General features: G+C 37.8%; 1 protein-coding gene across 1 annotated transcript in view; it reads right to left on the bottom strand.

Annotated features, from left to right (window-relative positions):
• The window catches only part of CLCA2 (chloride channel accessory 2), a 31,960-nt gene extending 19,685 nt beyond the window's left edge, over positions 1 to 12,275 (bottom strand). The window contains exons 1-6 of the mRNA XM_063624267.1: positions 11,373 to 12,275; positions 10,327 to 10,464; positions 7,262 to 7,412; positions 4,872 to 4,980; positions 3,317 to 3,476; positions 1,108 to 1,335 (exon numbers count right to left, since the gene is read on the bottom strand). Coding sequence (XP_063480337.1) covers positions 1,108 to 1,335; positions 3,317 to 3,476; positions 4,872 to 4,980; positions 7,262 to 7,412; positions 10,327 to 10,464; positions 11,373 to 11,558 — 972 coding nt within the window. The 5' untranslated portion in view covers positions 11,559 to 12,275. The remainder of the gene's footprint in view (positions 1 to 1,107; positions 1,336 to 3,316; positions 3,477 to 4,871; positions 4,981 to 7,261; positions 7,413 to 10,326; positions 10,465 to 11,372) is intronic.
• Between the last annotated feature and the right edge of the window lie 720 nt (positions 12,276 to 12,995).

Here is a 12,995-nt window from a genome sequence, read left to right as displayed (position 1 = left end):
TGGGCATAGATAATAGTAAAAAATAGTAGGAAAAATTAAGAAGTGATGAATTTTGAGTATTTCATATATTTGTTTTCATATATTTTATTGTAAGCTTATATCATTTGTTATTAATAGCTATGTTTAATTACTGGTTTGCAGATTTCCTAGGACTTTAAAAGTTGACTCTCATAAAAGTAGGCACTATTATCCCTATCTTACAGGTGAGAAAGCTGCTTCAGAGAGGCCATCATGCTCTTTATAACAAAGACATATGACACAGTAGTAAAGGAGCCAGGATTAAAACACAGCTGCCTGACTGTGGAGACTAAGACTTTAATCAGTTAAAGCAGCTGGAGGCTGCTAGATTGTTAGATGACTGAGATATGGTCTTCTGTACACAATGACATGGAAAATAGCCATATAATGGACATTCACTTTCACTGCAAATTCACAGTTTACTTCCTCAACCAGGGATATTTACCAGTGAGTAGAATGTAGCCAGCAGGAACTTTTCATTATACATAAGAATTTTGGATCATTATAGTTAAGAATTTTGGAAAAGGATCTTGTTTGGAAAGAGTTTCAATTAGTAGCAAAAATAAGGGTTAGAAATTATCTGTGGATTTAATTTATCTGCATTATCTCAACTTCTGGCCACATTCTGAATTCGTTCCTCCCAACCCCCCAAAAATAGGATGTCCTTGACTATTCCAAACCTTTTGCCTCCTCCAACTCTCACCCTTACCTCGTGAAAATAAAAATAATTAAAAATTGGTAGAAAAGGCATGGTGTCCCGCACCTGTAGTCCCAGCTACTTGGAAGACTGAGATGGGAAGATCATTTGAGCCCTAGAGGTCGAGGCTGCAGTGAGCTGAAATTGTGCCACTGCACTGCAGTCTGGGTGACAGTGGGGAGGGAGAGCATCAGGATAAATAGTTAATGCAGGCGGGGCTTACTACCTAGGTGATGGGTTGACAGGTGCAGCAACCACTATGGCACACGTTTACCTGTGTAACAAACTTGCACATCTTGCACATGTACCCCAGAACTTAAAATAAATTGAAATAATAAAGAACCGATAGAAAAAAGATAAATGTTTACATTCATTTTCGTTCAAAATGTTACCTCTGCCATCTTGCTGGACACATCCAGCACTAAACAGACCACTTTGTCACCAGCCTGTACAAGCGAGAATGTGGGAGGAGGTGGAAGCTCAGTCCCATTCATGGGAAAGCTGTGGTGAAAGTCAGAGGAGTCTGTGATTACATCCCATGCACTTCTGAGGCTGCACATCTGGTTCTGTAGGTTTGGTGCTTCTTGGTTGTGGGTACTTGCATTACAAAATTCAACCACCTGGAAATAAATACAGTCTTTAATAAAGAAAGGCACTTCTCCCAAAACAAACATAGTTCTCATTCTCAAGAAACTATAGGTAAAAGAAAAGGTGAACTGAAAGAAAAGAAATCAAAAGTGGTACAGTGATATACCTCTTTCCTTCAAGAATGACATCAAATTTACAATAAACCTTGGCATTCTTGCTGGAAACACTAGCACCTTTGTGGTTCTGAGAGCAATCTCTATTAAAGTTTATTGGTATTAGATAACAAACCATGTATGTGTACATATATACACATAATCTTAGTCTTAAAAAACAAAACAAAACAATCTCCCTCCTCCCTTAGCACAATATTGTGTTAAGAAAACAGCCAGGAGAAGTTATCATGACCAGCCTACTTCCTGGAATAATATTTAATGATCACTGCACCTTTATTTGTTGATTAGTCAATATATATTTTTCTATCTCAAATATTGATCTCTGTAAAAATAGATAAGGGGATAAACAATTTAAATTTACTACTGATCCCCCCACCCCCACTCAATTTGGAAATATAGATATAATTTACAGAAATATAGACATAATTCACTGAATGATACTGAACCTATGTCAATACCCCACTTAAAAATATGGTTTGAATTGCTAAGTAATGCATTACCGTCTATTCCCAGTGGCTCTATTACTACAAAGAGTCGATACTTCCTGTTAACAGAGCCATGGAAACTTAGAGTTAGAAGCAACTGAATAGCCTCTCTTGTCTCAGCTCTAATTTCATAGAAGAGAAAGCTGAAGCTTTGAAAGGTTGGTAACTGCTTAAGGACGTGAGTTTCTTAGGAAGGTGCAGGGATGAACAGAATCTAGTTTTGCTTTGCATTGTTTAACCCTTTTTCTTCCATTTCATGACTATGGTTACGGGATTGTAAAACTTTTCTGACAAGATATTTATGAGTAGGTCTTTCAAAACATCGTGAAGATAGTACCTAGTCACAAATAATGTGGATTGAATGCATTAGGTTAGTATCAGATATTAAAGCTATAAATAAGAAACATAATGGATGGGACAAGAAATATGAAAAATTGCCTTAAAGTTACAAAATAACTTTTAGTCCTGACTAAAACTAGAATGAAATAAAATAGTATGTCAATCCAAGGGGCATTGGTCAGCCATGGAAACAAAGAGAAAACTCCACAGAGGCATGTGTGGGCTGTACCCCCAGAGCTGTGAAGAGATGACCCACAGATGTGACTTACAGGTTTTTGTGAACTTAGAGAGATATATCAGGTCATGAAGGCTGATGCTACCAACCTCTGAATCACCTAACTCCTTCCTTTCTGATTCCATGCTCTCAGACTATGCATCTGGTGAGAATTGGCTGTTCCAGGCTGCTTCATCCAGAGAGAAAATAAGTTGGCCAGAGGATGCAAGTATGAGATCACCATGACAGAGTACTCTTTTTAATTAATAATTTAAAAAATAATATTCTGGATTTATATGCTAGTCTCTTGTCAGTTAGTTAGCATGTAATATTGACAAGGTTGGGTTTCTGCAAAGCAGAGTTGGTTGACTTCCCCTGGTGATACCTTACTTTTAAGTTCTATTCAAAACAAAGGAAAGAGATTTAGGAAATGCACTTCAAATACAGAGTGGTCTGCTACCTCAAACGAGAGAATTATAACCATTTATTATATCACTCATTAACCCAATGTAATTTCTTATGAAAGAATACAAGAACACCACCATAAGAACAATTTATTTTGTGGTCCCGAGTCTCCTTGTTAAACCTCCCAGGAAAGCAAATAGTCACTTTCCTAAAGGTATCATTTTGGTAATTATCTTGGGGGCTCCAATTTTTAAATCTGTAGGATAAAACTAGATGAACTCTAGGGTCCCCCAAGTTCTAAAGTATAGTGCATCTTAATTGTCTTATAATTTAAATACTTGAAACATGGGAAGAGAAGGAATCCTGCAAGAGTGTGTCATTCCAAGGGCATACTTACAGAAGATAAACTTTGCATGAACATTATTGATGCAGTTGCATTTTGGGTGCTATTGTAGATAAAGGTACATCCTTCTTTAAAAAGCTTACTAATAATACAGTTTTCTTGAGGGCAAGGACCTTTTTCACACACAAAAATGCCTGTGATGTCAGATGAACACCTAAAAATGGAAAGGGAAACTGGGAATTAGGTCTATTTTAGAAACACTTATGTTTCTTCTTGACTAGCTCATATAATTGTTTCAAGGATTGTAGCCTGCTAGATATATACAAACCTTTAAAACTGCTCTACTGGCGGGGCACTGTGGCTCACGCCTGTAATCCCATTACTTTGGGAGGCTGAGGCAGGTGGATCACCTGAGGTCAGGAGTTTAAGACCAGCCTGGCCAACATGGTGAAACCCCGTCTCTGCTAAAAATATAAAAATTAGCCAGGCCTGGTGTCGGGCGCCTGTAATCCCAGCTACTCAGGAGGCTGAGGCAGGAGAATTGCTTGAACCCAGGTGGCAGAGGTTTCAGTGAGCCAAAATCGTGCCATTGCACTCCAGCCTGGGCAACAGGAGTGCAACTCCATCTCAAAAAACAAACAAACAAACAACAACAACAAAAACAAACAAAAAACTGCTTTATTAAGAAAATCCACTAATTTAGAAATGCACTCTATTTTATTTTAAAGCATTTTATCTTGATGGAGGGTTCTGTATTAACAAGGGCATTAACGACTAAATACGGCCAAAGCAAAAGATACTAGGAAATCCAGATGGACTTTGGGAAGCCCAAGGAAGGACATGAGTGGCAAGATCCTGGGTCAGTGCTCCTTTGAGTTCATTTCCACTTGGTATCAGGGGAAAAAAAGAGAATAAACATGTAATGATGATATTTAACAGGATTCTTTCCTAAATAAGCAATCTCAAATGTTGTTGATGGGAATGTAAAACAGTGGCACTTTTAGAAGAAGCATCAGTCAATAGCTACCAAAATCACCCTTTGACCCAGTAATTGTTGGAAGAATTTGATATGTGAATCTGTCTGCACGTATGACAAATGACACATGTTTAATGCTATGAACTGCAGTGTTACTGATAATACAAAAGATGGGAAACAACCTGTGTGTCCACAAAGAGGAGACTGGTTGAATAAATTATGGTATAGTCACATAACAGAACATCATGCAATTATAAAACACAGAGCGAGGAAAAACATATATTTCTATTCATTTGAATTTGCCTGAAGAAATATTGAAAAAAATAAACAAGAAACTAATCGAAGTGGTTACTTAGAGGGCATGAGGGGAAACAGTGAAGATAGTGCTGCGAGCAAGACAGCTACAAGCATGACTCTTTATATTGTTTTGATATTTGAACCACATAAATACCAATTTAAAGAAAAATGTCATATAACTTAAGAACTGAAAAGTGAAAGGATCTCTTTCTTATCAACTAAGTTTTAGCTGCAATTAAATTAATTGCTTAAATTAGGCACTTATTTAATTGCTTAAGTTATAAGCAATTTTAGAGTCAAATAAATAATGAATTATAACATGAAAAAAGTACTAACCTTGTCACTTTAATTTGATTTCGCCCATTTATGTAGAAAGGTTTGTCATTGTTATATTCATCGAACACACCCCAACGGAGGTGGGCCCATTCGTGGACAAACACTCGGCCTGTGGAAGAAAGAGCTTTTGCTTTTGAGCTTCTAAAATCTCAGCAATGTGCCTTGCTAACTAGTGAAGATGTAACATTTCTTGACCGCACATACTCTTTGGAATGACCAAAGAGTTTAAGTTACTTCCCTCTCTCCCCTTTTCCTCTCCCCTATCCTATTCCCGTCTCCTCCTACTCCATCACCTACCATCATAAAAAAGGCAGCATGAAAATATTTTTGGTCTTGTAAATGCAGTAACTTACTCGTTGCACATCCATCTGAAGCTAGTGAGTAGTCCCACATCCTCTCATCTCCCCAATGAAGCTGCCCAACAGGTTTCTATTCAGCTTCGTAGAGGCCTCTAAGTTCAGGGTTTGGAGAAAGGGAAAGAAGCATATCCAGATAGGCTAATAAAGCTTTCTGTCTGAGCTATCCAAGCAGACCTGCTTTTTTTCTTGCAGGTAATTCTTCTATCTAGAGCAATAGTTGAAATCTAGGAGCTAGGGAAGGAGGAAGGAGCAAAAAAGGAGACCACAGAATGTTCTCCTCAGCCTGGATGGTCCTTTCTCTTTTGTTTTATCCCTTATTCTCCATGTTTACATGTATTTTACAGCTCTTAGGTCAGGGAAACCCCCATCCTCTGCATGAGATCCTTTAGAATTTTCTCTCTCTAAATCTTACATTCTCTTCAAAGTTCAGACCACAACTTTCCCATATAAGCTTTCCAGATGAACTCCCTCCCAAAGCACACATTTCTTTTTTCTGAATTATTTTAAGTTCTGGGAACTCAGGAAGTGTGTGCTGAGTTGACTCAGGCTGTGGCGTATTGTGTAATTTTTGGACCTCGAGACAAAGGAAGGGAGGGTAACAGTCCAAGCTGTGAGTGTTGAGGGAAAGATTGTGCCTACTCATGAAATTTAGAAGTGCTGATGAAATCATGCTTGAGCAGAGATTATCAGCATCTCATGGTTACCAGGAAAGAAAAAAAACTACGCTTTTCTAAAGATTTATAAAGTGTTTTGTGAAGTGTATTTTATGGAGTGTTTCACTCCACTTCCTGCTAACTATACAGAGGATAACAAAATCCTTGTTAACAAAACCCTAGTTTAGATTTAACCAGGGATAAAGAAGAAAATTAAGACATCACTTGAAAGGCACTACTGTTACATTAAATCAAAAACAAAAAGTAAAGATTGGGATAGATAGTTCTTGACTGGCAAACTGTGCTCACTATTTTCTTCCTGAGATCTCACTCACTAAATACCAGTCTCTAGGCCTGTGACCCTGAATTCTCTCCCAAACTCTAGCCATCAATATCTAACCATAGGCTGAACCACTTTCCCTGGCATAGTCTACTGCTCTTCACCATGAATTTGCCTAGATCCAGACTTCTGGGATTTCTTCTTGAAGCTGGTTTTTTCCATGTCTGACAAAAACCTGGTGTGTGCCTTGTTCCTTAATGCTGTCTCCACATGCCTCTTGCCTTTCCTTCTGAAGCATTTCAGACCTCTTTTTGTTTTTTATCTCTGGAGTATTTCTCATCGCTCAGAGTTGCTAGAATTAAGTACGATAACATTTGAAAAGCAAACCACAGAGCGGCTAGCGCATAGGAAATCCTCAGTGTCCTTGTTACTGTCCTTCCCATCTCACTGTCTCCATCCATTTTTAAGTCTTGTGGCCTCATACCTCGACTTCTCCCAATTATTCTCCTGATATCCAGTTTCTCCCTCATTGATCAGAGGAAGCCAGATTAACCTTAAAACACTGCTTTGGTGGAGTCACTCCTGTGCTTAGAAACCTTGAGTGGTGACTTGAAAATGTGGCCATTTTAGTGCATCACCTGGCCCTCATGTATGTTTCAACGTTTTCTCCCACTGCCCACAGTCTCCCTGCACCATCATCGGAGTCTCTGTCTCTCCTATATGCCTTTGATTTTTCTGCTGCCACAGTTTTCTTCATAGTCTTCCCACTATTTTCTCCCTTCTTTCCATTTATCAAAATGATGTTCAACCTTGAAGACCTTTTCCTTTGTGAGGCCACTTCTGACCACCCTTAGCTCTAAATGGCCTTTCCTTGACTGAATTCTTGTAGCACTCCTCTCTGGGCCACTAATCTGGTGCTGAACTCTTTCTAGTTCACTTTAGCCCCACATCTTTGCATGGGCATATGGCCTATCTCCCCATTCGAGTGGTAAGTCCTTGACAAGTTTCAGATTTTGTGAGTGAGTCCCTTTCAGCACCAAGCACATAATGTTATAAGTAGTACTGTCCAATGGCTATTGTTTTATTGGTCCCACTTACCTCGTGATCCGTAACCAGCTGTTAAGTTATCATTCAGTAGGAAATTAGGTGTGAAATGAATGTATTTTCCCTCTTTTCCACACCCTCTGTATTGTAGGGTGTATGGATCATCTCCATGTGCCCCATACCAGTCAGTCACTATGACATTTGCCTAAATTAAAAGAAATGCCTTGTAATACTTTCTCAGCTCTGTTGTTGGTGACATAAATGTATACATTCACGAAAGCACTTTGAACTTTACACTTAAGATGTGTGCATTTTATTGTATGTAATTATAACCCAATTTAAAAACAGAATTGAAGAAAAACACGTTATGGATGGAGTTTAAAATGCACCCACAGCTACATATCAATAAAATCACTTGGGATTTCCAAAAAGGTCTATGTTATGAAAACTTAGCAAATTTTTATGGAACCTAATTACTTCCATTTGATCTTTCCACATTCAAGAAAAAAATATTATCAAAAGTCAATCCTGTAAAAGTCTGATATAACAAAACACTATAAAATGCAATTAAAATATTTGAAGGAATTCTAAAAGCATTTATACATCATTTAGAACCATTCAGAAGGCTGTAAAATGTTACAGCCTTTTGTGAACAACTTTCTTTGGGTTATTTTATTGGTGTAAGACAATAGAACATTATTTCTTTGAAAATTTGTCCTTTCTTTCCTGTAACCAATTAGATCAGCAAAACGATCATTCCAATGAAGTTATATTTCATCTTATGGCCTGACCATTTCCATTACTGTTGCTAAAACATATTTTAAGTCCAAAACCGAAATATCTACTCATATAACTATCAAGACAAGAAAATGTTATATATAACATCGTTTCTTTTATTTTTAGGAAGAAAGATAACATATTGTTCTGGATATGCCCTTAAAAGTTAAATATGCTATTAAGTTTTTAAAAAGCTGATTTTGAAAAAATAGATCTAATATGATCCAATATAAATAATTATCACTCTATGTACAATATGTATATGTGTTGTGTGTGTGTGTGTATGTGTGTCCACCTGTGTCTGTGTGTGTGACACTGAGAAGAGGACAATAATATTTTTAATTTTTATTTTCCATATTTCTACATTATTTAATTTTTTTCAATGAGTATAAATTACTTTTATAATAATTAACATTTAGTTTTAGAAAGATAAGAATTCAAGCCAAGGTCATTACAAGGAAGTACCTACAAAAAAGGCTGAAGAGGTCACGCTCTTGGATAGTCCTCGCTTGGGTAAAACCTCATTCCTATGTCTGAAAATTTGTCCTGAGGCCAAAAGGAAAGAGTGCCCTTCATGGAATGGAATACTAAGAGGCTGTTTGGGGTTACCTTATACCTTATAGACCACAGTAATTCAGCTCTTATCTACTTTTCCTAACCCTTTCCCCCTTCCTTGATTCCTACCTACATCACATTGTAGACTTGCAAGGACAGGAACTACCTTGCTGGTCCTTAGGTTCTCTGCAGTGCCTAGCATGGCCCCGTACATAATGATCATTCACTAAGTGTTTGCTTAATTGACATTCTGAGGTTAAAGAATTGGTATCCAACACATATATGAACAGCATTCAGGGACTATTGTTTCCTTTGGTCTTTCCATTCACTCATATTTTCACTTTTGCTTTACTTATTTCTCTCCCCTCCATTAGGATCAAGAGTGTTACCTATGGCAACCTGGTTTTGGTGTTTGTTGTCTCCAATAGTTCTTAGTTCTATTGAAGGCCAAATAGATGCATTAAATCTCTATTGACCGCTAGAGACAACAAAGCTTAGTGCGAAAAGCATGGGTTTTGGACTCAAATAGACATTCAAATTATGGCTCTGTAATTTACTAGCTGTTAGATTTGGGACAAAGTCCATACCTTATTCGAGCTCCAGTGTTTTAATTTGTGATCACAGAAACTAATTTGAAGTTATGTGAGAATTAAATAATATATGTAAGATGCCTGGCACTTAGTTGGAGCTTAAACACTAACTCTTCCCAGTTCCCCCACCTATCCTATCTTCATGTGCAAGCATTCTCAAATGCTTTCATCTGGTCATAGGTCAAATGCTTTTCACAGGCTCTTTAACTTCTTCAGGACATTGGGGTACCTATCTGGATTGCTATACCATTCAATTTCTGACAGAGTAGCTTTGAAGGAGAGCTAAGAATGAAACAGACTTAGGAAATTTCATACTGAGGGTCAGAAGTAAGGAAAGGGGAAAGCTGTACCACATGTTTGAGTCATTCTGTTAGAGATGTAGTTACAATCTCAAACCCACTCCATTGCTGAAACCCTGAGATAAGTTGCCAATGCCTCTACTTCTGGCCCTTCTGGTAGCTGCAATGGACTCTTGTTCACAGTTGACTTCAAACAGTGATTTACTATTTATATTATTTATCGTTTATTTATAGTGTGCACACTAGCATGTACCAGACATCATCATGGGTGCTTAATCATGATCTGCAACTTATGAGAGCCTTTCAAGGTGAAGTTCTTCTATAGGTGGAAAAAAAAAGGTAGCCATTCCCCTACTCACCTACATCCCCACATCCTTCCTCCCTTCCTTCTAATCTCCTTATTCCCCTAAAACAACATCCTGGACTTGAGCTAACGTGAAATTCTGATAATCTACACCATGGCATAAGATGGCAGTCATATTTTTATACGCATGGTGGTTTATATTTCTGTCTGGACATGCATGTTTATTGCTCCTGACAGGATGGTAAATGGGTATAGTCATAATTGGAACTGTTCCCTTTGCAGCTCATCCTCAATAGGATAAAACTAGTTCTTGATCCTCAACCAAACTTTTCAGAAAGGACTCCATAAGTTACAAAATAAAGAGATCTTCTGAGAAACTACTTAGGCAATGGCATTTGACTCATTTTTTACTGCACAATTTGCATTCATTTATTCTCATATATTTTGTTGATAACATTCTGCCCATTAATATTATTTGCATTGTTAATACTAATGATTTGTTTTTACTTAAATTCTCACTTTTATAGTTTAAGCACAGTATATTTTGGTGTTTTTTTCCCCTTGAGATCATTGAATGAAATCCTGGATTCTTACCTTTTCATATGATTCTTGTTTTATTTTGCTGTAATTATTAGCTTTCCATGTGGCAGGTATTAAAATCTTTATATTTCTGAAAAATACTCTTCTCTTGGTAGCATTAAATAGGTAAAATGAAGCTTCAGTTATCATTTCCTATAGTCAGACAAAAGAAAAACTTACTTTACCACTTGTAAATCCTGTATGTTTTGTTTTTTTGGTGTGCTTAAACAGTAATAAAAAATATTGAAATATTTTGAAGAGACCCATTTCTTTTAGAGAAAGCACTAGACTTTGGGAAAACATAGGAGCAAATTTTTTAAAAAAAACTTTAAATGATTATCTGGAAGATTTTAGGACACTAATTATATGTCTGTGCTTGCCTTCATAGTTTTCCCAATTTTGAGAAAGGCTTTTAAGCTTTTACGGAACAAATCCTTTTCATGTCACACCTGTGGGCACATTCAAGACCACACCTTATGATGCTACTGATTTCACTGAAGCAATACCAAAAGGAGGCTCTTACATCATAGAGCTATGATCCTCCCTTGCCATGTTAAAGTAAAAATAGTCAATTATGTTACAGCACATTCAAGTGAAAAGAAATAATTTTGCTTTTTGGCCCGCCATACAGACTGTCACCCTTTCTGCCTGAGAATTCTCACCCTCAGGATGGAATGTAGCAATATGATTTCAACAAGCATGCTCATTATCATGCTTATTCATCAGTTAAATATTCGATCTTTGTTGCCACAATGGGTTGTTATTTTTCTAAATTGCTACCCCAAAAACAGTCATGTAGGAAAACAAAAGAGCTGAAATTAGTAGCAACCAACAATAACAAAAGAGAGGGCTAGATCAACACTCTGTGAGCTGAGACTACACAGAATAAGATGAACAAACTGGCTTAGTTAGCCATAATCATAACGTTGTGGCGCTATCTTTTAAAACTGCTGTTCTCTCTGTTACTCAAATACAAACCAGGCAGGGTAGTTAGCTTTTTAAATAAGGCTACAGGTCTGATCAAATGGGATACTAGTATCAATTTCATAATTTCCACTCACCTTAATGTTTGAGATGAGGTTCTGATTCTCAGGTACCTGAGGATTAATTGCAATGAGCAGTCCATTATACCCATTGTCTTGAAGCTGTACTCCAGCTCCCAGGAATGGGAGTTCTGAACTTAAGACAACCAGGAGAGTCACAAACTTCAGGTCGCAAATAGGACCTGTAATGCTCCTTTGGGTCATGCTGTAGAGAAGCCTCCAGTTCACTCACACTGAGCCTGCTGCATACATTGTTTCAGGTTTTCAATATGGATGCAGATGGTTTCTTCCTGAACTTGCAAGGTTTTAGAACACAAGATGAAGGAGGTGTCTTCTTTGAAAAGTCTGGGGTGGATCCATCTGGGACCTGCCTCTACAAGTCCTTTTCCTCTAGGCAATGCTACACTTGCCTGTTCTGTGGCTGAGCTGCCTCCTGAATCATGGTTGGGCAAGAAACATTCTGCCCTTCATTCATTTTATAACTTCTCAGAAAGAAGAGGGAAATAAGACCAAAGGAGCTTAAAAGCAGGAAATCTGGGCTGGAAATCAGTATATCTGGACTGTTCAATCAACTTGCAGTAGAAACACAGAAGTCTATAGTGATTTTCCTCTCCTCATTTTTCATACCCTCCTCCATCAGTTGGCACAAGTACTTTCTACTGCCCTCAAGTCATTTTTCATTTGTTGCAAGATTTCCTTGCCTGTTTATTTTGAAGATTTAGAAATCCATTCTGCAGCCCAGTCCCTCCAGCCCTTGGGTCAGATAGTCTGGGCAAGCTCTCAGCTGATGGCTGGGGGTCAGATATCAGATATCCCCCAGGGAGGGCCAACTGCCGGGAACTTGGGTGCCTGTGGAGGTCTTTCCCTCTGGCCTTGCTACCTTTTCTCTCTGCATCAGGAAGAAGAATAGATTTCTCCTTCAGCTCTCTAAGGGCAAGGCCCTGCTTCAGTCAACCCTCCATTTCTCCAGGACCAAAAACAGGATCTAATATATAGTAACCATCGCAAATATTTTATGACTGATTCATAATACCTGATATTTACCTCATGCTTTAAAGTTTACAAATGAACTCACTTAAATATCAATACTTTGATGCAGGTATAATTTGTACTTTTCAAATGAAAATAATGAGTCTTGGAAATTCTGATTATGAAAATTAGCCAATGAGAGAAGAAACTAACATTTTTTGAGTGATGGATTTTATTATGCCTATTTTATGGGTGACAGAACTAATGTTCAAAAAAAATCTAAGTAACTTGTTCAAGGTTGGGAGTATTATCATCGTACTAGAATGAACCAAGTGACTCCAAATTCCACTGTTTTTCAGTATATCATGTTCTCTCTTAGTTACTAAATTATCTTAGTAACCTCGTTTCTCCCTCTTCTTTGTGTTTAAGAACACCGCACAGTGACAGCTATCATAAAACTAAAGAAAAAGTTTTATTCACAGCGTCAGAGGTCCACAGCAAGCAAAACCTGTGACTCTTCCCTGCTGTGGCCCCGTCTCGGAACATTTCTGAGGAGGCGAGTGTAGCAGTTAGGAAACAGTCTGTCCCTGCTCTCAACAGGGATTTCACCAACGTTGTCTCTTTTCTGCTGTACTGTCCATCTTCATGGGCAGTGTGATGTCACTCTTCTTC

This window comes from Symphalangus syndactylus, chromosome 12 (assembly GCF_028878055.3).
Source record: "Symphalangus syndactylus isolate Jambi chromosome 12, NHGRI_mSymSyn1-v2.1_pri, whole genome shotgun sequence".
NCBI classification, from domain to species: Eukaryota; Metazoa; Chordata; class Mammalia; order Primates; family Hylobatidae; genus Symphalangus; species Symphalangus syndactylus.
The sequence above is the reverse complement of the archived record's forward strand: the minus strand, read 5'-3'. Positions and strand labels throughout refer to the sequence as shown.